Source organism: Phycodurus eques, chromosome 23, assembly GCF_024500275.1.
Source record: "Phycodurus eques isolate BA_2022a chromosome 23, UOR_Pequ_1.1, whole genome shotgun sequence".
Taxonomy (NCBI): Eukaryota; Metazoa; Chordata; class Actinopteri; order Syngnathiformes; family Syngnathidae; genus Phycodurus; species Phycodurus eques.
In genome coordinates this window covers 6,884,463-6,906,016 of record NC_084547.1, presented here as the reverse complement: position 1 = coordinate 6,906,016, position 21,554 = coordinate 6,884,463, and the positions used below count along the sequence as shown (strand labels likewise).

General features: G+C 50.1%; 4 protein-coding genes across 12 annotated transcripts; 1 reads left to right on the top strand and 3 right to left on the bottom strand.

The window, feature by feature from the left end:
• Window positions 1-112: 112 nt before the first annotated feature.
• On the top strand, window positions 113-3,568 carry zgc:92664 (uncharacterized protein LOC436695 homolog). 2 transcript variants are annotated; one of them, XM_061668876.1, is made up of 5 exons: window positions 113-570; window positions 783-877; window positions 954-1,093; window positions 1,163-1,252; window positions 1,325-3,568. In XM_061668876.1, exons 1-5 carry the CDS (start codon window positions 550-552, stop codon window positions 1,387-1,389), a joined length of 411 nt encoding a protein of 136 aa, XP_061524860.1. In that variant the 5' UTR covers window positions 113-549; the 3' UTR covers window positions 1,390-3,568. The 2 variants fall into 2 exon arrangements, with proteins under 2 accessions (XP_061524860.1, XP_061524859.1); XM_061668875.1 differs by having other exon boundaries at window positions 113-877.
• On the bottom strand, window positions 1,854-7,201 carry si:dkey-6n21.13 (P2Y purinoceptor 3). Of its 6 annotated transcripts, none has more exons than XM_061668871.1 (3): window positions 6,463-7,201; window positions 4,736-6,299; window positions 1,854-4,617 (listed from the first exon to the last, which is right to left on the bottom strand). In XM_061668871.1, the coding sequence occupies exons 2-3, from the start codon at window positions 5,657-5,659 to the stop codon at window positions 4,555-4,557; spliced, it is 987 nt and encodes a 328-aa protein (XP_061524855.1). In that variant the 5' UTR covers window positions 5,660-6,299; window positions 6,463-7,201; the 3' UTR covers window positions 1,854-4,554. The 6 variants fall into 6 exon arrangements, with proteins under 6 accessions (XP_061524855.1, XP_061524852.1, XP_061524853.1 ...); XM_061668868.1 differs by having other exon boundaries at window positions 1,854-5,679; window positions 5,903-6,299; XM_061668869.1 differs by having other exon boundaries at window positions 1,854-5,679; window positions 5,954-6,299.
• Window positions 7,202-7,307: 106 nt separating this feature from the next.
• si:dkey-6n21.12 (pre-mRNA-splicing factor 38B) lies at window positions 7,308-11,757 on the bottom strand. Of its 3 annotated transcripts, XM_061668874.1 has the most exons (7): window positions 11,475-11,754; window positions 10,396-10,617; window positions 9,854-10,026; window positions 9,645-9,765; window positions 9,169-9,285; window positions 8,985-9,102; window positions 7,308-8,083 (listed from the first exon to the last, which is right to left on the bottom strand). In XM_061668874.1, the coding sequence occupies exons 2-7, from the start codon at window positions 10,591-10,593 to the stop codon at window positions 7,962-7,964; spliced, it is 849 nt and encodes a 282-aa protein (XP_061524858.1). In that variant the 5' UTR covers window positions 10,594-10,617; window positions 11,475-11,754; the 3' UTR covers window positions 7,308-7,961. The 3 variants fall into 3 exon arrangements, with proteins under 3 accessions (XP_061524858.1, XP_061524857.1, XP_061524856.1); XM_061668873.1 differs by having other exon boundaries at window positions 9,645-9,720; window positions 10,396-11,757; XM_061668872.1 differs by having other exon boundaries at window positions 10,396-11,755.
• A 758-nt stretch (window positions 11,758-12,515) lies between these two features.
• On the bottom strand, window positions 12,516-21,554 carry abce1 (ATP-binding cassette, sub-family E (OABP), member 1). Its single transcript, XM_061669468.1, has 19 exons — window positions 21,433-21,554; window positions 20,078-20,219; window positions 19,921-20,006; window positions 19,756-19,853; window positions 19,566-19,683; window positions 17,677-17,814; window positions 17,542-17,611; window positions 17,371-17,467; window positions 17,213-17,302; window positions 16,608-16,729; window positions 16,414-16,538; window positions 14,976-15,072; window positions 14,843-14,902; window positions 14,712-14,770; window positions 13,563-13,673; window positions 13,346-13,488; window positions 13,130-13,252; window positions 12,896-13,007; window positions 12,516-12,814 (listed from the first exon to the last, which is right to left on the bottom strand). Exons 2-19 carry the CDS (start codon window positions 20,178-20,180, stop codon window positions 12,767-12,769), a joined length of 1,800 nt encoding a protein of 599 aa, XP_061525452.1. The 5' UTR covers window positions 20,181-20,219; window positions 21,433-21,554; the 3' UTR covers window positions 12,516-12,766.

The window sequence follows — 21,554 nt, the reverse complement described above, 5'->3', positions numbered from 1 at the left end:
CACGCTGGAAACGTGTCTATGAGGCGACAATAAAGGACTACAAATGAACGTCAGTCGGTGTTGGCTTGCCACATGTTGTGAGTGACGTCACGTGCCCACGTGAGCAACGAGTCGCCTCTCCGCACGTTGCGTTCAAGTGAATTCTGCAAAACAGGCAGCCAAAGCGAAAGCCTACCGACTAGAGATGAATTTCCCAGCTACAGGCTGGCCAAGATTCCGCATGCACCCCGTGGCCGTCGCTCTTGTGTTTTGTTGACTTTTTCACTCAACCTAAAAGCCGCATTACTGAACGCGAATCCCGTAAGTACGGGGTGCGGCGAAGGCATCAGCTGTCTTGGTTTTCTCGACGGCTGCTGTAAAGTCAACTCGCCGTAGCTAAAAGCGTCCTGTTCGAATGACGACGCGGCCGTCGGTCCGGTTGCCGGAGCGTTCCTGAGCGCGACACGAGAGCACAACCGAACGCCGGCAAACGCGCGCAGGCACCGAGCTCGCCGCCATTGTTGTTAGCATATTAGCTGCTACTGAAGCGTCGTCGAGGCCCTTCCAAACATGACTTCAGCTTCCACCAAAGTAAGTCAGTCTTTCTATTTGACAGTACAATACTCCTATTTCTTGACCGGAAAGCAAACATCTAATGGACGTCAGTTCATTGCGAAGTAAGATGACTCGTGTCGGCGAGTTGTTGAATGACAGCGGAGGTAGCCATGGCAACGGCGCTCACCTCTCCTCGTGTGCTCTGGGAAAAAACAGGAAGCTCGTTTTGTTGTTTCTTTTGCACGCAGGTTGGCGAAATCTTTTCAGCGGCCGGTGCCGCTTTCAGCCGACTCGGAGAACTCACCATGCAGCTTCACCCCGTGGCAGATGCCAACCCCGCCAGGTTGGTTGTCGCCGAATAAGAACGAAGGACGGGCAGCGGCTCCGTTCCAGCGCTTTGCTTGCCGTCTCGCCACCAGCACTCACGCCAAGAGCCCGGCCAAGCGGAAGCACGAAGACAACGCTCGGAGCGGCTCGTCCGAGGCCGTCCCGCCGAAGAGCAAGAAGGCCGCCGCCGCCGCGTCGCCCGGTGCCGCCGCGAAGAAGCGGAAGGCCGCGGGTGAGTTTGAGCGCAACACGCGCTCTCGGAAACGGCCCGCTCGACCGAATAACGTGCACGTGTGTCCAGATGTCACCCTGAGCGCCCTCAACAGCGACCTGGTGGACATGGAGGGACCGGTTCGAGCTTGCCCGTCCAAAAAGCTCAACTTCGATCAAGGTGCTCCACTCTTTCGTCGGGGACGCCGATGAAGTCGCCAGCGACGACGACTTCAACTTTGTGTGTCTACAGATGCGTTGAACTTGGACTCCGGCCTCATCATGAACTCCGGCGACCTTCCTCTGCTGTCACGCTGACGTCGTCACGCGGTGCGCGCGCGGCCCCGTCCGATACCCGCCGGATAGCATCGCACCGGATTGATTTGACTGTCCAAAGGAGTCTCGCGATCGTTATTTATAACACGCCATACGGTTTTCCACAACAAGTGGTGGGAAAAGATTGCCAGGGCTGCTGATTTGGGAATAAAAGATGAAAGTATTGCTTGCGTACGTCGTCGGCCACTTCAAATCGTGCGTGCATTTAATGACAGCTTCAACTGCAATAAGCTTCTCTCAAATGGCACGAATGAGTTCATTTGGACTTTTCGGGACCGAAAGTTGTCGGCGTGTTTGAATGAAAAACGGGTTTCAGGCGTTTCCATTCCTTCTCCGTGAAACGTGCAATAAACAAAGCTGACGTAAATCTGTCGGAGCCACGCCTTCCGCCGGAAACGATGCGCCGTCCCGCACATTGTCACAAAAACACAACGACCAGAGAGACGTGGACCGCCGGTCAGCTTTTATTATTCAACGTACAGCATTTGAGTTGGATGTTGAAATGTAACATTCTGTCTCATTTTCCACATTTGTGAGTGAACGAGCACTTTCGAGCCGTCCATTTGGACATTTTCAGATGAAGCACACGCAGACGTGTGATGTGACCGCACAGCACCGCAGAGAGACGATGCCGCTATAAACCCTCGAAACGCACAACCGTGGAAAATCGGCAGAATTGGCAGCGCGTCGGGGTTTGGAGTGACCCTGCCTCGCCATCTTCAAACACACGGACGACAATACGCTCTTTTTCTTTTTGATCAACTTGACAGAAGCCGCGGACAAGTGAGCATCCGCACGCTCTCCGGGAAATCGGAAACAGCTCCCTGAGAAGAACAATCCTTTTTTTCCTGTCAAAACATGAGTCACGCGTGACGCCTTTCTCACGATTCATAATTACATTTTGAATAATTGAATTGAATTTTCATTCAAGACCTCTGTAACATAATGGTGACGAGTCACCTACAACATCAGCATTTCACCCCGTTCAAACTCAATTTAAGCCGTGGATAATTGACTTGAGGTGAATTCAAGTTATCTTGGAACTGGACGAGTCAGAATGAAATGAGAGATATCTCAACCTGGACTGAGACATATCCGTGAGCAATGCCCCGTATTGAAAATGCACTTTTATCCGTGACTTGCTCGTGGACATTGGCGGCCGGATAGCAAAGGTGTGGAACGATGAACCCCGTGCACATGAATGGCAACCGTGACGTCATGGAGATCTTGAATGAAAATTCCAACTCCTCTTTTCGGACTGCAGTCAGAACGACGTTGTCGATATCCAACGGCGTGAACGCCGGACGGTCACGTTTAGCTTTTAAATATTGAGAAGGCAGAAACACCGCACACAAATGGAGAAATGACACTGCAGAGATATGAAATGCTAATGGCGGCTGTCCCTCGCGCAGTTCGCCTTTACACTCGCGCGCTTTTGTAAGCGTGCTGCAGTTCTCCTCCCAGTCGGGGGTGTCGCTACGGCTGGTATTGGGGCGGAGTTTCCTTTGCATTTCTGCCGTTTTTACTTTTCTTTCAGTAACAAGGAACAAAGCAACAACAATGGCGACCGCGACAGAACAAATGGACCTCGATGACACGTTTAATTATGCGTCAAAAGCGATCGAGAAGGCGGCGGTGGCGTAAATGGTATGTAGAACAGAGGGGCACGCCGAGTACGTCATCACAGCATGTGACTAAAAGGGACCAATCAGGCGAGATGACGCGCAGCAACTATTTTTGTCGGCCGCGCGGGGCAATTCGTCGGTCACGTGACCGGGGAGCGGAGAGGCCTTTCAAAAGCAAAAAAGCCAATCGCCGTAACAAAGACAACGTGGCGTCCGCAAACCACGCGACACGCCCTTAATCGATGCAGGGACCAGTGCGTTGAGTTCACAGCGTCGCCACCGTTTTCTACGACTTTACCTTCCAACTCATTCAAGCGCTTGACGAGCGACACATTTCCTTCCCCGACTGTCTGAGTTGGCGGCATTCTGCACACCATACGGGTTCGAAATGGTTTGGGCCGTCGACTCGACAAGCGAAATAAGTCCGATGAAACGCGAGTCCTACCTTGGACGAGGTGACCCCGGTGGGAAAAGAAGAAAAGAAGCCCAAATGGAAGCGGACAGTTGGGCTGTCGGTGACATTTGAAAACGGCCCCGCCCCCCAAACAAAACAAAGATCAACTAAACGCGGCCTTCTAGGAAGCGAGGAAACCCGCTCGTGTGATTTGTATTTTCTGTGTAATATTCAACACGCTCTTCCGGATTTTCGCGGCCGCGGTGCAGGATGGGAGATAGAGCGGGACGGTTGACGTTTGAATTTGCCAGCGTGACACTCCGCTCGATATGCCTCCCGACCGAGCGAGCGAGCAACTCAACTCGTACTTCAGTTTGTCCTTTGTGATGATTCCAATGATTTGCGTTAAAAGCGAAGACGAGCCGCTTTCTTCTCGTCACTCCGCCTCTCTCCCACGAGAGGCCGCCAGAAACAGTCGCCAGGTAGCGCCGTCGCCGACCCGACTCGTACCCGTGCCGGAGATCAGGGCCTGAGCCCTGCCGCACGGCCGGTCACAAGTTGGCAGCAAATCATTGTAAAACGACACGCCTCGACGTCAATTCGTTTCGACACAGACCCTCGGCAGCGAAGCCGTGAACGGCGCATCCCGCAGTCCTCGAGCCTCTTCGCCTGTTTTGAAATCACTCTTTGTTGGCCTGTGACACCCGGTGTTGACGTATCCATTTTCTTTCCAAATTCCTGTTGATTTGATGACTCCTTTAATGACGGTCAGTCTCTTTTCCGTTATTTACCTCCCTTTGTGTTTCATGTGAATTTCTTCATCTCACTGTTACTTTTTGCTGTCTGGTGCACTGCGCTTAACAAATAAAGTTGGACTGGATCCCTAAAGGTCCTTAATTGGGAGAATTTGCCAATGTGCGGCATTCACTGTCCATTCTCATGAATGATTGACGTGTTATCACTCAACATCAGCAAGACGTTCTTTCTCGATTCGTAGAAGATCGAATTGAAACCGAGTCCGTTTTCATGGTTTCAAAAAAGAGAACGTCTTTTCGCATAGTTTCTGTCAGGTAAATAGGGGACTTTTGCCGTGCCGGCGTCCGTGGTCCTCTCGTTTCGCCATCATCCTCAGGGGCAGCAGAGGCCCCGCGGCCACGCCGGCGCCGGGCGGCGGGCAGCATCCGCCCTTGTCTTTGGTGAGGAAGTAGAGGAGGGCGTTGAGCCACGCGTTGAACGACGCCAAGGGCCGCGTGATCTTGTAGCACATGGACACGGTGGTCATGGTTTGGCACGGGACGCCCTTGCTCACCTTCAGGAGCAGGAAGACGGTCCTGGTCACGTGGAAGGGGAAGAAGCACAGCGCGAAGAGCAGCGTGATGGTGACGATGGTCCGGATGGACTTGCGCCGGCGGCCGGCGTACGGCGAGTCGGCGCCCGGGAAGACGGAGACGCCGGCCTGGTCCCTGGCGTCGCGGGGCCGCGAACGCAGAGTCTTGAAGATGGTCAGCACCACGTGCGAGTAGCACCAGGCGATGATGGAGAAGGGAACGAAGAAGCCCAGCAGGTGCAGGATCACGCCGTACGGCACGTAGTCGGAGAACTCGCGGTCGACGGCGTCGTCCCGGCAGTTGTCCGCGCCGCCGCCGTCGGACGCCCGTCCCGTCTGCGCGAAGCGGAAGATGGGACAGGTGAGCGCAAACACCACCGCCCACACCAGCACGCAGGCGCACTTGACGGCTTTCTTGCTCTCCAGCGTGATGACCCGCATGGGGTGGCAGATGCCCAAGTAGCGGTGCACCGAGATGCAAGTGAGGAAGAAGATGGAGCAGTACAGGTTGAAGTAGAAGAGGAAGCGCACCAGGCGGCACATGAAGTCGCCGAAGACCCAGCGGTCGCGCATGACGTAGCTGGCCACCAGGAAGGGCAGCGAAAGGCCGTACATGAAGTCGGTGGAGGCCAGGTTGACCATGTAGATGAGCGAAGCGTTCCAGCGCTTGGTGCGGCGGAACGAGCGGTACAGGACCACCGCGTTCAGCGACAGGCTGAACACGAACGTGAACGAGTAGCAGACGGGCAGGAAGATGTACTTGTACGACTCGTCGATGCTGCAGAACGCCGCCGGGGGCCGGGCGCCGCGCGAGAGGCTGCCGTTGTCGAGGAGGGCGCCGCCGCCGCCGGGCACCACGGCGAAGGGCGGCGCGAGAGGAACCGCCGCCGCCGCCGTCGTCGTCATCGTGCCGAAGGGACGCTCACCTGCAAGTCATCGCGTAGGGGTACGGTTAGCGTGCCGTCGTAAATGTTGGCGCGATAACTCGGACAACCGCGGCATCGGCTCGGCAAAGGTGCCGATCGGACCGAATGGAGTCAAGAGCTCCCGCGAGCGGACAAACCGCGCAAGGACATCATTCTGTGCCACTCCGACGGCGAACAGCATTTACTGTTTTAATAACAAATGAAGACTCGCTCGGCATATCACCGGAAAAATCCGATTTTCAAATCGGGCGAGCGACGAGTCGGTCAAGCTCACGGCTGCTGGTCGCGGCCCTCTCGTCTCCTCTGCTGACTGAGCTCTTTGCACAGCGCCTTTCACCTCCTGTTGTCCACCCCGACGGCTGTTTGTCTTCCTGCGTACGAGGCCACGCCGCTGCTGATTCAGGTTCTTCTCAGCCCATTAACTCAGCAATAAGTAACCACGCTCGCCCGCGCATCACGGCACGTCGAGCTTTCGTCATTTCCGAGACGTCCCGAACGGAACACGCTTTCGCTTTACGTACCGGCGGCTCGTTAGCGTGACCTACGACGTGGACATCCTCTTCTTACTGTATTTATTACAGGCTGCAAAAGGTGTCCTGGCGGCGCCACGCTCGACGTTACTTTGGGTAACCGGTCGACGCGGTCAGCAAAGGGAAAACAAGTCAAACGAGCTTTTAGTCCAATGTGATGATGACAACCAAGTCCTGTCTGGAGGTCTGATGAATAAACTTTGGTGCAGCTGTTGGTGTAGTGTGGCGGTGGGGGCGGGGGGCTCATAAATACCTGCATCACTGCACACGCGGCTCACGGCCCACGGCGAATCCGTACGGCGCCGCTCCACACCTCGGCCTCGTCGCGAGAAGACCGCAAGTCATCCAAAAGTCCAAAAACAACAACGAGGACGACGAGGTGTTCACAGGTTGAAAGAAGTCACCGTCTCCTTCTTTTCTTCTGCACAGGTTGCCATGGCGATGCAGCCCCTCCCCTCTCGACCACCTGTGTGCGAGAGCGAGAGAGAGAGAGAGAGAGAGCCCGGCCTCCGCTCAACTCCTTTTGCAGGATAGTTGACACACCGGGGTGTCAGACATACGGCCCACGGGCCAGAGTCGGCCCGTCGGGGGTCCAATCCGGCCTGTGGGGATGGATGACTGTCGCAAAGTGTGAAACTGAGCGAACACCAAGTTTTCAAGAAAAGCAACTGCTGGTAAGAATTCTGTCCACCGTTTGTGTGAAAATGAACACCTAGTACTGCAGAAATAGTTGAAGTTGCTGAATATTGCAAAATGTCAGCCAACAGCTTCAGTTCCAACGAGTTTGGTTTGGTGGAAGCTTTTTGTTGTCTTCATGGACTGCCACGACTTCGATGTATTTTGACAACAAGACAACGGGACCCTCTTTCTCTCTTTCTGAATCGTTCCCACGTGACTTTGTGCGCTGTGACGAGTCGGTCGAGCTTGTCAAGACTCGCGGCTGGATGCGGAAATTTATTTCAATTTAAACTGATTTCTTCGTCTTCCGTTGTAGAAAAAGTACATACACTATACAGATGCACTTTGACTTTGAAGTTGCACATCTCCAAACTGAAAACTTGCTGCGTAATATTGTTGAAATGATTTGCAACAAGATAATAATCGATAAATGTACTTGTAATGACTTGCAGCAAAACAATGGACACAATTTGTAATTGTTGTTATTCGTAGCTTCTTAAGGCCCGAATGTTCGGGTCCGGCCCGCTTAAGCTCGTATTGGGGCCAATGTGACCCTTGAACTCGAACGACTTCGACACCGCCCGAGTCCCTCACGCATCGGAAAGTTTCCGTCTCACCGAAAGTCAAATAAAAGCAACCCAATAACCCGAACCGAGCAACTAACTAACCCGTTTTCAGAGGCTCGCGGGGGAGCGGGACGCGGGACGCGATCCGAGCCGGACGGCTCGCCAGTCAGTTGACCTTTGCTTTCAGTGAAACACATTCCGACTGGATTCGAAAGGTGCAAAGGTTTTGTTCGGAGAAGACGACAAAAGAGTCGAGTACACGTAAACGGATTTGAACAAGCGGACCACGTTGACGCTCGCTCACATTTGTCATCGTTGCCTTAGCGCTCACGCTAGGCTAATGTCTCCGGGTGGAAGACATCCACCGCGTTATTAAGACAAACGTGGTCGTACTTGTGAATATAAAAAGCTTGTTGAAAATTCCCTCTTCAGGTGTGAAAGACACAAACGTGTTGAAATTGCAAAAGTCAGTCCCGTTCGTCGTTCTGTCCGAGGACGGGCGTACTCGTCAGGTCGTCCCGATCGCAATGCCGAGCGAGGTGAGGTCCTGAAGCTCCAGCAACATGGCGTCCTGCTCCGTCCTCAGCCGGTCCCGGACCTGCAGCCCGGCCACCAGATCCGAGCTGAGCTCTGAGGCGGGGACACAAAAGCGGCCGTCAACACCGCCGTCCCGACGGACGCGCGCTCTGCTCGTTCCGAGATCAGGCCCCAAAAAAAAATCAACAAACTTTCAAAGAAAAGAAGATTTTTGCTTCCACGTTGAAATATGATTCTTCACAATTCATGTGACTCTTAATTACTGAAGGAATATCTGCGCCGATATTCGGCATTTCGACGCAAATCGGGGGCAGACTTTTTTTCCTTCTTTTTTTAATCAATCCCGCGAGCGGTCAAATATTTTTCGATACATTTTAGAACCTTCGGGGAACTATTCATTTATTTATTTCAATTTACTTTTTCTTTCTTTGCACTTAAAGCGAAGACAAATGAAAGTTTAACATTTCAGTTCCATCGCCATTTTGTACGAGTTGAGGGAGCTATTTGGGTTTGTTTTCATTGAACTTTCGAAGAAAGTGCTGAGCCTGCACTTTTTTTAAACATTTCAAACAAAGATGTCTATTGTCTAAGATTCAAAAACACACAAACAAACGTTGCATATCTGAAAAGCTGTTTCATAAAACATACATGGAGCGAAGTCTATTATTTTGATGCAAATCGGCCTCATTGACCACCATTCGTTTCGAATAAATCAACAAATTCTTGAAAGAATATTATATATGTATATTTGAAATGGTTCATTCAACTATTTGACTTAAAAGAAGAAAAAAAAAAAGACCAATTATTCAATAAAATTAACTGAAAATGTTATAGTTACAATCATTTCATATTTTATCATTTGCAATAACAAATACTAACTAATAATAACCAAATGTTAATGAAAATGTGAAAGCTTTGTTGTTTTGTTTAGTTTTTTGTTGAATGTTTTAAAATGTCATCATTCTATTTCTTGGAGATTCTTTTTCCCGCCTACCTTGCACGGTCTGCGTGAGGAAGGAACGTCGAGCTCGGAGCTCGCCCGGGCTCAACTCGCGCACGTCGCTGCGCTCCAATCGTCCGGCGTGGACCGGCGGGTGCGAGCCGGTGGGATTCTGAGGGGGAAGAGCCGCCCGTAAAAAACGAGGGAGAGCGAGCGAGCGAGCGTTGTGGTCACTCACCGCCGCCCGCAGGCGCTCACGTAGTTTCCTCCAAGTGTTCCGGAAGCCTCTCGACTTGTTTTTCTCAGACTTGTCCGCCGGCGCGGGCGTCTCGTGACCCGTGACCACGCCTACCCTCTTTGCCGGGATGCAAAAATCACATTGATACATATGGCTCATTTTCATATCCTTTGATGAAAACGGTCAAGACCTGGCCCGCTGAATTTCCTTTTGAAACTCAAAAGGTCCAAATTGTTCTCAGAAAAAAGTATTAGAAAGTAATCTTTTTCAAAGCCTAAACGTCTTGACCGTTAAGTGTCCCAAACGACATTTTGTCAAGATGCTCCGGACATTTTTGGCCACATTGGAATTTTGTCCGATTGCTTAATTTGCCTTTTCCGTGAAAACTAACACCAACGCATTTTTTCTTCTTCTGTTACAAATGTCACACTTATACTGCACGTCATACACGAATATGGAGCACAGGCGGCGCGTACCCGGGCGGCGGCGGCGGCGGCGTCGTCTCGCTCTTCCTCCTCTTCGTCATCTTCTTGCTCTTCGTCGTCACTCTCGCTGTTGTTGATGAAGCAGAGCTGAAGGTTCATCTGTGTCTGCATCCTGGACCACGCCAATGACGACGACAACAAAAAGAGAGCAGGTGGAGACGCGCCACCCCAACGACTCGGCCAAGGTTACGTTCGCCTACCGCGAGCCGAGGGCCGACACGTGTCCGTCGTCGTCGCGGTCGCGCCGGTCCTCGCGGTCCCGCCGGTAGCGGTGGCGTCGGCGTCCGTCCTCCCGACTATCGCGCCTCCCGTCCGCTCGCTCGCCCGCGCAGCCGACGGGGGCTCGCCCGCGCTCCAGAGACGCCGACGCGCTCTGACCGCCAAAAACGGCAAAATCACAAAGCGGCACGCTGAACTTGATAAAAACAGAGTAATCACATCATTAGATAGCATGGAAAGCATTCAACGTGTGAGTTGTGATTTATTGCTGCAATCCAATTCAGTGTGCTGCTCCTTCTGGTGCGCCCGCCTCGGCCGCCGGGAGGCAGTACAATGTAATAGTCATCCGGACTAGAACCAACTTCTTCGACTGCTACCCAGTAAGTTGCTGTCACCATTAGCCATTTCTTTTGGAGAGGAAAAAGAATACATGCCTCGGAGTGTTTTTTATTTGATCGGTACGTCCTATGTCAAGTGGGAAACACACGGCGGTGGAATTTGGCTAATTCGCGGGCCGTCCAACCTTCGCCAGTTTATCCTTCTTCTCCTCCTCTTGCTTCTCCAGCTCGGCGATGCGAAGGCTCAGCGCCTCCCAGTGCATGATGGGAAGGCCCGGCTCGTAGCGATCGCAGCCCTCCGGCCGGGACGGCGCCGGCTCCTCCCGGTCCCTGTCCTCGTCACGTCCCCGCTGCCCGCGTCGCTCCTTGTCGCCGCCCTCCATCTCGTCAGCGCCGCCGCATCTTTTCTTCACCGCAAAACATGACACACAAAGCGGCGCATGCATTTTGAGCCTTGCTCAAGGGCACCCGCATGTCTCGCCAACAACAGATTGCTTTTCTAAAGCAAGGATTCTCAAATTTGGGGGGGGCTCAAAAAAATAGAATTGTATTCTTGAAAACTACATCTTTCCTGCTCTAAAATAATAAGACGACTCTGGAGGAAAAAACCATTTACTTCTCCCCCAAAATAGGGATACAGTATTTTTTTATTTTTTTTTTATCAGGGAAAAAGGGCCTGTGTTACTGCAATTTGCCTTTCGTTATGGGGAGGAAAAATAAATAAATAAAAACAAGCAAAAAAAAACAAAAATCATCGTCATTGGTTTGCTATGTTTGTCCCCGTTTGGAAGTTGGCGCTTCAAAAGAACAACATGAAATGTAAGACCCCCACGCGACGCCCAGGGGGCCCCGAGGACGAGAATCGTTGGCGTTTATCCTCATGAGGGTCAGCTGACAAACAACGCAAACAAGCGTTCCCACTCACGTTCTCAAATTTCCCCTTAGGACAATTTGAAATCTGGAGTGAAGCTAACATGCTAACTAGCGTGTTTTGGGCACGTGCAAGGCGCAGCAGGCCAACATGCCAACAGCCAACAGCCTGAACCTGCGAGTTGTGAGGCACACCACAAAGTCACTCGGTCGCCATGCTGCCAGCTCAAAGCCAACAGGACGACTAGTTACATGGAGAAAGTTCGTTTGTGTTTTTGGAAAGTTTTTAGTTGTGAGCTCCAAATGGTTTTCAGTCGTCTTTTGACATTCGCGCCTCCCAAAAGTGAGCTGGCGTCGTCCAGTTGAGGAGCAACTGGTTGACCGACTTACTTACCACTCGGTCCCCCGCCGTCGTGCTTTGGTTTGCCACATACTTAACAACTGCAACTTTCCCACGCAAAACAACTGTATTTATTCAAACAAACAAACAAACAACCACCACACTTTGCTCGGGCTTCAAGCGATGACGACTCTTGTTAGCTTCTTTTGGCGGCCTTGCGACGAGCTTTCGACGGCTTTTGCGTCGTCAAACAAAAGACGCACAACTCCCATCTTAAGGAATTTCACGCCAAGAAACAAACGCGTCACTTCCGGCAGCCCTTTCAAAACAAAAGCTCACCTCAAGCCTTTTGCCATTTCCGCTGTCTCGATCGCCGTAAAAGTCTATTGCTTGACAATTGCGCAACACTCGGACAATTAATGACAATGAAACGACAATGATTGCTTTATTTAAGACAACGCATTTCGATCTTCGTCAAACAGTATGAATCGCCCGAAGAGCGATAATCCCAAAAGGATATGGAAGACTTAATCCACGATGGTGGAAAATAATTGCATCCATCCATCCACCCTGAACCGGTTGCCGGCCAATCGCAGGGCACATACAAACAAACAACCATTCGCACTCACAGTCACACCTACGGGCAATTTAGAGTCTCCAATCGATGCATGTTTTTGGGATGTGGGAGGAAACCGGAGTGCCCGGAGAAAACCCACGCAGGCACGGGGAGGACATGCGAACTCCACACAGGCGGGGCCGGGATTGAACCCCGGTCCTCAGAACTGTGAGGCTGACGCTCTAACCAGTCGACCACCGTGCCGCCATAATTGCATACATTACGGGTCAAATTGAAGCCCCCTCCCGAGAATAGGCCTAACGACGCCGCTGATATTCAGGGACATTGGATACATTGATTGCGAGTATGTTGTACTATATATCGAATTTGGATACATATATTATGCTATATATTGAATTTGACATGCAACATACGCCATTGAGTCGCCTCCGTGTTCGTACACCCAACCACTAGATGGCGCCCTTCAGTTAAGGTTAGATGCTCACAACTCAATCCATTCATCCATCCAGGCGCTGAACAAAGTGCCCAGTCAGATTTTGTGGTTGTCGACAAAGTATTTTATTGATAGATTTATTGATGATGTTGTTGTTATGACTGGCATACGAAGGTTGTCATGATGAACATTTGACAAGTTGTGGTTGTTGAACGCAAACCTGAAAGCTCACACGTGAGGAGATGCTTATGCTTTTTATTTGCATTTTTTTCCAGCTCACTTGCTGCCGCTGTTGTCGTCGTCGTCGTGTTAACGGGAAGCCACGCTCCAGTTGTCCTAGTCGTCCAGAAAGAAGTAGTTCCCGCTCTTCTTCTGTTCCGTGTCCTGGAAGTTCAACAAGAGAAGGTCAAAGGCGACAAAATGAAAGAGAGACCACTTGAGCCAATGCATTGAAGCGCAGGCCACCTTGATGGAGTTGAGCTTGTTGATGCGCGGCCGGAAGTTGTTGGGATCTCTGCGGAACGTGATCTCCAGCAGAGACAGGAAGCGGTTCATGCCGGCCAGAAGACCCTGCGGACTGACACGCACCCACACACACGCTTGGAAATCCTCTCGAAAGCACGGAGGGGGGCCACGTCGTGTCCGCTGCGGCCACAAATACACAAATATGCTTGTTCTTATACTAAAAACCGCTCTTACGTGTTGGCGGCCGTGTGTTTGGACGCAATCCCGTCGAAGACGATCACGCGGTCCGCCAGGTACGTGGCCATGATGAAGTCGTGCTCCACCACAAAGGCCGTCTTCTTGGCGTGCAGGATGTACCTGGAACGCGCATGTGGCACGTGCATGTGAGACGCGCACACGCACACACACACACACGCACGCACGCACGCACGCACGCACACGCGCGGGCACCTCTTGATGACCCTGGCCGCCATCAACCTCTGCTCGGAGTCGAGGTACGCAGAGGGTTCGTCAATGAGGTAGACGTCAGCCGGTTTTCCCAAACACAAAGTGAGCGCTACTCTCTGCAACTCGCCGCCCGAAAGGTTCTGGACCTGAGAGAGACGAACCACGCTCGCGTCACGCGCAACCCCGAAGCCACGCTCGCGTGTCGCGTGTGCGTTCTTACATCCTGGTCGATGATGCTCTCGATCTGCATGGGCTTCATGACGTCCGTGATGAACTGAGGGTGCGTGTAGGCGTCTCGGATCTTATCGTGCAGAAGGGCGCGGACGCTGCCCTGAGGGTCGCACACAGACAGGCTCGAGCGTTAACCTTCGAGTCGCACGTGTGCCGGGCCCGAGTCGAGGCACGGGTTCCGCCGCAATTAATCCACGCGAGCCAATTATTCCCTCCCCAATTCAATATCGGTCGAGCGATTCATCACCTGGCCAGTGGGGGACGTTTTGCGTCAAGCAAGCCTCTCCACCAACAAGTTTTTCCCCATTTTGGCCTTATAATACAGTTGTTGTGGTTGCCACGGTAACGAGCGTATCCGGTCGCATTTGAGTTGACAAGATAAAGCCCAATGATCGTAAAAACAGGATGCGGTGGTATCGGAATACAAGATTTTATTGCAATAGTCTGACATAGTGCAATCTCGAAAGACCCAATTTGTCTGACGGGCATTTCGTGTTGTCCGTCCCACACCGCCGACATGTTTTTTGTTGTTGTAAATAACGATATTGGCCGTCAGATATTTATAGTACTACGTCAAAAGACACGCGACAAGGCTAAAAATAAACTAGCTTTTGGAGTCAATTATACTGTGCACGATGGCGACGCGGAGTAAATGTCTTTTGCGGAGCTTAATCGGATCGGTGAATTATGACATTAAAGCCGATCAACCCATCGTCATAAAATCCTAATTATCGGTAGATAACCGATCAGCCCGATAAAATCGGTGTAAAGTCTGATATTTAACTATACATATGTATGAAGTTATATGTAGCTGTTCGGCCGTGTGGCGCCATGCGCGGCAGGCCCGACCTCGAAGTACGCCCGGATTTATGGATGTATGTATTCTAGCGATTCGGGATCGCAATCATTCGCTCGTTCCCCACACGAATCACTACAGAAGTATTTTTGTGGAAATTTTAGGAGCTATCTAGGTCCACAAGTTGAAGCGGTCAATCCAACCCCACTCAGCATTTTGGCAAATCTTGTCACCTTGCAAGTATGACACCTGTCTCAAGTTTGGAGCTCCCAAGTCCAGCGTCAAATCTTTTTAGCTTGTATCACCAGTCTGTGCGGTCAAACGGGAAGTCAGTGCACCCACCTTGAACTTGGGACTGATGGTCTGAGGCTTGTAGCTCACGTTGAGGATGGGCACGTCACCTTGCCGACACAAACACCCGAGTTAAAAGCCAGGCGGGCACGGTGTCTCACACTCACAGACACGTTTGTCACCTCCGCCATCTGGTTTGAGTCCTCCTGCCAACATCCTGATGAAGGTGGTCTTTCCCGTGCCTGCGCGCGAACACAAACACAAGTTACGCTCACAAGTGCATCGTCGTCAACTTGTCGTGTCGTCGCGGTTTACCGTTCTCCCCCAGCATGACCATGATCTCCGAGTCGGTGAACTCTCCTCCCTTGATCTCCAGGGTGAACTCGCCCATGGTCTTGGCCATGTTGGGGTACTATCCAGACAGACGGACAGACAGAGGTGCGCGTGAGAGCCTGATGACAGATGGCCAGGCCCGGGAGCCGCCGGCAAATGTTGCCAAACGCTGTTGTATTTGTTGCTACATGTTGCTCGACGGCAACGCGTCCAGACGGAAGAGAACATGAGGTCGATTACACGCCGCCGTTACTCAAACTGAGCGACCGTCGCTGCGAAAAACAAGTTGAAAGTTAGACTTTTGTTTTTCAGCACGTTTGTATCTGTAAAAGTAATATAAACCACACACTGTAGGACAAAAAAAAAGGAGTTCGAGCAATGCTGGTGTTCTTAAAAAGGTTACAAATTTAGGAAAAATGTTTTTTGACAACACATTGTAAGTTTGACTTCTTGATGTATTTGCATGGACAGTGAACCGCCGCTAATGGTGGCGGACACATTCCAGAACACTTGCACACAAACAATCTTTATCCCACATTAAAAGCAATTAAAAACCTATTAAGATGCTTTCTAAAGTATCTCAGCACCTGCTCGCAGTTTGCTGACGTTTCATAGAAAACTGGCACATACAACAAAAGACAAACACTGTCAACTTGTTTATTGTCAAATGCACCATAAGTCACATCCATTGCCATTATTATTATTATTATTGTATGTCTCAACATCAAAACGTTCAATCGACTTCATTCTGTCTTCTGAAGGTCTGCTAGCTTAATGCTAACATATAATTGGAAACGCCACAAAAGTGCTATTGGAAATTAGCATTGACGTTGCAGTGATTCTCAACCTTCAAACAACTGCTCAGACAGAGCAGCAACACAGACAACAATACTCGCAGGCCTTATATTCTCTCTGCTCTATGACCGGAGTTTAATAAGGGACCTTCTCTGCCTTTCCTTGCTCCCCATTCCACAGCATGTGCATCCAGCAGAGCTCAGTGCAGGCGGCAAGTTGCGGTACTACACTGATGGCTTGGCTGTATACTGTGAAAGCCCATATATAAAAAAAACTCTTCAAATTAAATTAAAAAACAAAAAAAAAACAGCTGCCATCTAACCACTATTTCAAAGCATCAAGTGCATTTAGCAAACAAGAAACCAAGGAAATATAGAACATTGTCTGAATATGTCTTGAAAATAAACTAGTTTTTGATTGGTACTGTAGTGAGTGAGCGGATTAGCTTGAAAACCTGCCGTGTCGATAAAAGGGGAAAATGTGTGTGTTTTAGTGTCTGAGCGGCTTTTCCAAAGTTTCCAAAAAGTACATTTGAAAAGTAGCCAAATGAGTCACGAGGTGTTTTTTGGGGGGCCGGGTGAAAAGTTCCTCAATGCGGCAACAGAAGTGCAGAGTCGGCATTGACCTGGTAGTGGCGAAGCCGCTTGACCTCCTCCTCGTTGGCCGTCTCGGCCACCTTGAACACCAGCGAGGTCTCACGGAAGCGCAGGTTCTCCGTGGGAACGTAACCGTCCAGGAAGATGTTGATGCCTGAGGGCCACGATAGCGGCGCGTTAGCACGACGCGGCTTTGGAGGCGCAAAGACGGCCGGACGCTTACCCTCTCGCACGCTGAAAGGCATGGTGACCACCCCGTAGGCGCTCGGGACGCCGTACAGGCAGCAGATGAAGTCAGACAAGTAATCCAACACGCTCAAGTCGTGTTCCACCACGATGATGTACCTAAAATAAAATAACAATTTTAATGAATAAAACATTTCAAAAACAAACAAAAAAAAGACCAGGTTTGATGTCGCACCCGGAAAATCTGAACTCAAGGTGCCACTGTACATTTTAAACATAGTTTTATGTAGGAAATATTATGCATATTAACTAACGTCAACCTTCAAATGTCAAATTCATGACTATATCATTAGCGCATTTCCATTATTTGAAAGTCTATCATTTCTCTCAAGTTGCAATGTCCAATCAAACTGCTATGCAGATCGGTTTCATTCACTCTCCATATTGGGTGTATTGTAATTCATCAATACATCATCAGATATCACTGCCAATAATATTACACAGCTCACGTACAAATATTACTGTTGCATCATTAGACTATATTTAGTCCACGTGGAAATCTTGTAGTTTGCTTTGACCCCTCAATGTCGCCCTCAGTTTTTTTGTTTCGACACCCAGCCAACGCGTGTGAGGCGTACGCACCTGTCCGGTGTGATGAGCGAGCGGATGGTGATGGCGGCCTTCAGTCTTTGTTTGACATCCAGGTAGCTGGACGGCTCATCAAACATGAAACTGCGGGACGGGAAGCGCGCGTGAGTTCAGCGCGGGGAGGGCGGCACGGCCGGCCTCCGCTTTCTTACATGTCGGCTCTCTGGATGCAGACGACGGCACAGGCGAACCTCTGCAGCTCTCCTCCTGACAGGTCCTCCACATTCCTCTCGCGTAGGTGACTCAGATCTGCCCGGCAACAAGACAACCAATCACGACGGCTCCTTTCTTTCCCCGGACCTCGGGGCGTTCGGGGCTCGTACCGAGCTGTTGGCAAACCAGGTCCTGCGTATCCATGTCGTCTTTTCTGCTCAGGATGGCGCCGACCGATCCCTGCAGGCGCAAAGTCACAATTGCAACGGCGAGCGGAGCCGTAGAGCCGGCTGGCGGACCTTTACCTTGACGGTCTTGGGGATCTGGTCCACGTACTGCGGCTTGACGATGGCTCGCAGGTCATCCTCCAGGATTTTGGTGAAGTAGTTCTGGAGCTCCGAGCCACGAAAGTAGGTCAGGATCTCCTGCCAGTCTGGAGGATTCTGGAACATGAAGGTACAGCGGCTTCGATTCTCGTCTGTGTGAGCGCGTGCGTCAAGGTTGTTAGAGTTAACGTATACCAACCGAATAACCAAAACCAATCCAAGACTGAAACTGTCGCCTGCCTACAAAAATAACTAGAATTAAGATGCAAATATCCTCGCTTTTCATCTTTTTCAGTTCATTTATAAAAAAAAAAAAAAAAAAAAAAAAAAAAGTACAAAATCCTGATGTGATTATTTGTCCTTGTTTCAATGTAGTGATCGACCCAGTGTGCAGCGTATTCACAAGTTACTAGTGCTTATCATACTAACTAATGTTCATCTCCCCGGAGACGTCAGTTTACCACGTATTGCTATTTACTTGCGTTTGTCGAGTCGGCCGAGTCCCTTCCTTTAGTGTTCGTGCTCAGTTAGAATTCCGAGTTCCCATTTACAGCCGTGCGTAGGGATTCTGTCGCTTTATCGGGCCAGCTTTTAAATTGTCTGCTACAGGAATGTGTGCTTTACGTCTTAACGATCCGATGACTCGATTGCCTTAAGAAAAAGATTGTGGGCTGCTAAAGGTGGACGGCTAGTAAAAAAAAGTAAGTTAATTCGAGAGTTTTTATGACACACAATAATTACTTTGACCTTTTTAATTTTGCTTTTGACAAACAAAAACTCCAACTAACACTAAAGCTACGCATTTCCCCCCCCAACAATTAAGGAACCTGCAAACTGAATTTGAAAAACAAAAACTCAAAACCAAATCAAAACTAAAACTTATGAATAATCCAATACTATTATAACCTCGTGTGCGTGTTCCAGTGATTGGGGAGTTACTGCGTTTGCAATCATTCCCACATTCCGAATCACTAGACTTTACACCGATCTGATCGGCTTGATCGGTATTGGCCGATTATTAGCATTTTATGCTGATCGGCTTTCATGTCATAAGTCGGTGATCCGATCAATGACGTAATTGATCGGCTCCGCAAAAGACATTTACTGCGCTTGCCATTGTGTACAGTATATTTGAATCCAAAAGCTATTTTATTTTTAGCCTTGTCGCGTGTCTTTCGACGTCATTTACGATCACTGGGCTTTGTCAAATGAAACGCGACCGCATACACTCGTTACCACGGCCACGACAACAACAATGGGTGTATTCTGCGCGTGTATTCTGTTGGTAAAAAAGAACAAAATGAGGAAAAACGTGTGCTGGTGGCCACCGGGTGCTCGGGAGAAGACGTTCGTTCAAGGATTGCTCGAACGTATGTTCACGTACTTTTAATACGATACGGCTCGCAAGCAGCCAACAAAACGTTATGTAGCCTAGCAAGCTAGTGCTAGCACTAACGGTTGTACGTAAACATGCGCCGTTATGTCAAATCATGCTCTCAAGTTTCGGTATGTGTGAAGTAATTTAATTACAATAAAGTAATTACAGTAAGTTAGCCATGTTGTAATGTTGGTTTGACCTGACTGATTAGAATACATGACCTGACTAGAGAATATTTTTGAAGACACTCAGTATACAGTAGACAAGTATATACAGTAAATGAACATGTCATTTAAAGAGACACATTGCTCCATCTTGTGATCGGTTATTATTATTTTTTTTTTATCCCGCTGATCGGCCCAAAAAATCTTGATCGTGTAAAGCCTACGAATCACGACAAAGACATTTTTCGTGGACATTTTAGGGAACTATCAAGTTGAAGTGCACAATCCAAGCAGACTTAACGTTTTCACAAACTGACAGAACTCACATCAAACTTTCCCAGGTTGGGTTTCTGCTTCCCCGCCAGGATCTTGAGCGCCGTGGACTTGCCGATCCCATTGGTCCCCACCAGCCCCAGAACCTCTCCCGGTCTGGGAATGGGTAGCCTGCGCATGCGACGATGATGACGGTGAGCCCGAAGCAACGTATGTCAAAGCGAGGCCGAGGTCTGGGCGTACCGATGCAGCTTGAAGGAATTGGCGCAGTATCTGTGCGTGGTCTCCTTCTCCAGGTTGCTCGGCAGGTTGACGATGGACAGCGCTCCGAACGGACATTTCTGCGACGAGACGGCGGCGTCACACGGGGAGATCCGGGAGGGGCCGGGCCGGCGGGCGCGCTCGTACCTTGATGCAGATACCGCAGCCGATGCAAAGCGACTCAGAGATCCACGCGATCTTACTCTGCGGGGTCACCTCGATGCACAGCTTCCCTGAGGACATCAGCGCTCGTTAGCTTCCTCGCCGGGACCCCCGTCCTCTTCACATACGCTCGCTCGCTCACCCATGCGGACCACCGGGCAGCTCTTCTTGCACTCTTGCCGACATTTCTTGGGTTTACACTTGTCGTGGTTGACGATGGCGATCCTGGTGTTTTTATCTGCCATGACGGGCCGCTGCTACAACGGAGGCCGGGACACGCCGAGCTGACAACAAATTGGTGACACGAGAATAAAAGGGGGAGGCTGACTGAAAGGTCGGAGCAAGCAGAGCAGCGCGGCCACAATTGCAAACAAGTGCCCATAAAAACACAACATGAGGGAATGAAGACGGGATTTGGACTTTTTTGTGTTGAATGCGTCAGTCAGTGGAAGCAAACAGCGCTGCCTACTACTACTCATGCATCGCATTTGGGCTGCCTGCAGTAAGCCAGTCGTCTGTCGACTATTTTTTCGATTAGTCAATGAATCAGATAAAATGAAACTTTTGCCAACATCCTTTCCTCTTTTCAAAAACAAAATGGACAAACAAATTGCCGATGATCGAGTTCCTGGTTTTGTCCGTAACATCTGTCAGAAAATCGGCAAAAATGTTGCTCATTGTTTTCCAAAGTCAATGCGGATGTATGCAAATGTCAGATTTTGAAGGGGAAAAAAAAAAACATAGAAAGATAAGCAGTCGGCTTTCTTTGAGGACTACAGAAATCGGAGCACATTTACTGTTGAGAGACTAAAATTCTGATGATTTGAACAATTTCAAGTGCAATGAAGTCTCTCAACGACTAATCAATTCCCAAAATAATTCCTTTGTTAATCGATGAGTTGTCAATGAGTCATTGCACAGTGCCTCTACATAAGATGTGGTTATTAGGTGTCCCTCGCTGTTCCTCTCATCTGCATCGCCAAAACGTCTTTTCCACCAATGTGTCTTGAACTATGGGTCGCTGGATCTTGAATAATTTGCAATGAATAATGTTGAATAATGGCCGTAAAAAGTGCAGCCCAGCCTATAATGCACAACGTCCCCGTCGCTTGGGGCCGATTAAAAGATGGGAAGAAGCCCTGCTTTCTACGTTCGTCATGAAAAGGCTCGAAGGGGTCAAGTCCCAACGAGACGTCGACCAAAAGGCTCATTTTGCGCCCCAGTTCAACATGTTCATCATCATCGCCACGCTTGTGTGCCCCTCGATGGAGAGCTTTACAGAGACAAGGCAGAGTACACGAGAGAACGTGCTCGTGTTCACGTACACGCAGCGCAGTTTCGTGTAGTTGTTGTTGCCTTAGCATTTAGCATCGGTGTGCGGCCTTCACTCGTTCACTTTTGACAGCCGCTCGCTCGCTCGCCACCTCACAAAGTCGCTCCCAGGACAAATTCTGTGGTAAAGGTTCCCACGTCGCGGTAGGGAAGAAGACAACTCACCCCACTTGGGTCTAACGTGTCCGAATTAGGACGAGGGAAAGAAGGCCGAGCAGATAGAAAGTGTAATTTCGGGAGAAACTTCTCCCGAGCAACGTGTTCGGTGCCTGGATGCCGGCCGGAAA

Coding starts and splice junctions, on each gene's coding strand:
- zgc:92664 (XM_061668875.1), top strand. CDS start 687: ATGACAGCGGAGGTAGCCATGGCAACGGCGCTCACCTCTCCTCGTGTG. Junction 1,094..1,162: donor GAAGAAGCGGAAGGCCGCGG/GTGAGTTTGAGC, acceptor ACGTGTGTCCAG/ATGTCACCCTGAGCGCCCTC. Junction 1,253..1,324: donor AAAGCTCAACTTCGATCAAG/GTGCTCCACTCT, acceptor GTGTGTCTACAG/ATGCGTTGAACTTGGACTCC.
- si:dkey-6n21.13 (XM_061668868.1), bottom strand. CDS start 5,659: ATGACGACGACGGCGGCGGCGGCGGTTCCTCTCGCGCCGCCCTTCGCC.
- si:dkey-6n21.12 (XM_061668872.1), bottom strand. CDS start 10,656: ATGCATGCGCCGCTTTGTGTGTCATGTTTTGCGGTGAAGAAAAGATGC. Junction 9,103..9,168: donor GTGAGCGCCTGCGGGCGGCG/GTGAGTGACCAC, acceptor CTTCCCCCTCAG/AATCCCACCGGCTCGCACCC. Junction 8,084..8,984: donor CCTCACGCAGACCGTGCAAG/GTAGGCGGGAAA, acceptor TCCCCGCCTCAG/AGCTCAGCTCGGATCTGGTG.
- abce1 (XM_061669468.1), bottom strand. CDS start 20,180: ATGGCAGATAAAAACACCAGGATCGCCATCGTCAACCACGACAAGTGT. Junction 19,854..19,920: donor GCTGCGGTATCTGCATCAAG/GTACGAGCGCGC, acceptor GTCTCGTCGCAG/AAATGTCCGTTCGGAGCGCT. Junction 14,903..14,975: donor GGTCATGCTGGGGGAGAACG/GTAAACCGCGAC, acceptor GTTCGCGCGCAG/GCACGGGAAAGACCACCTTC.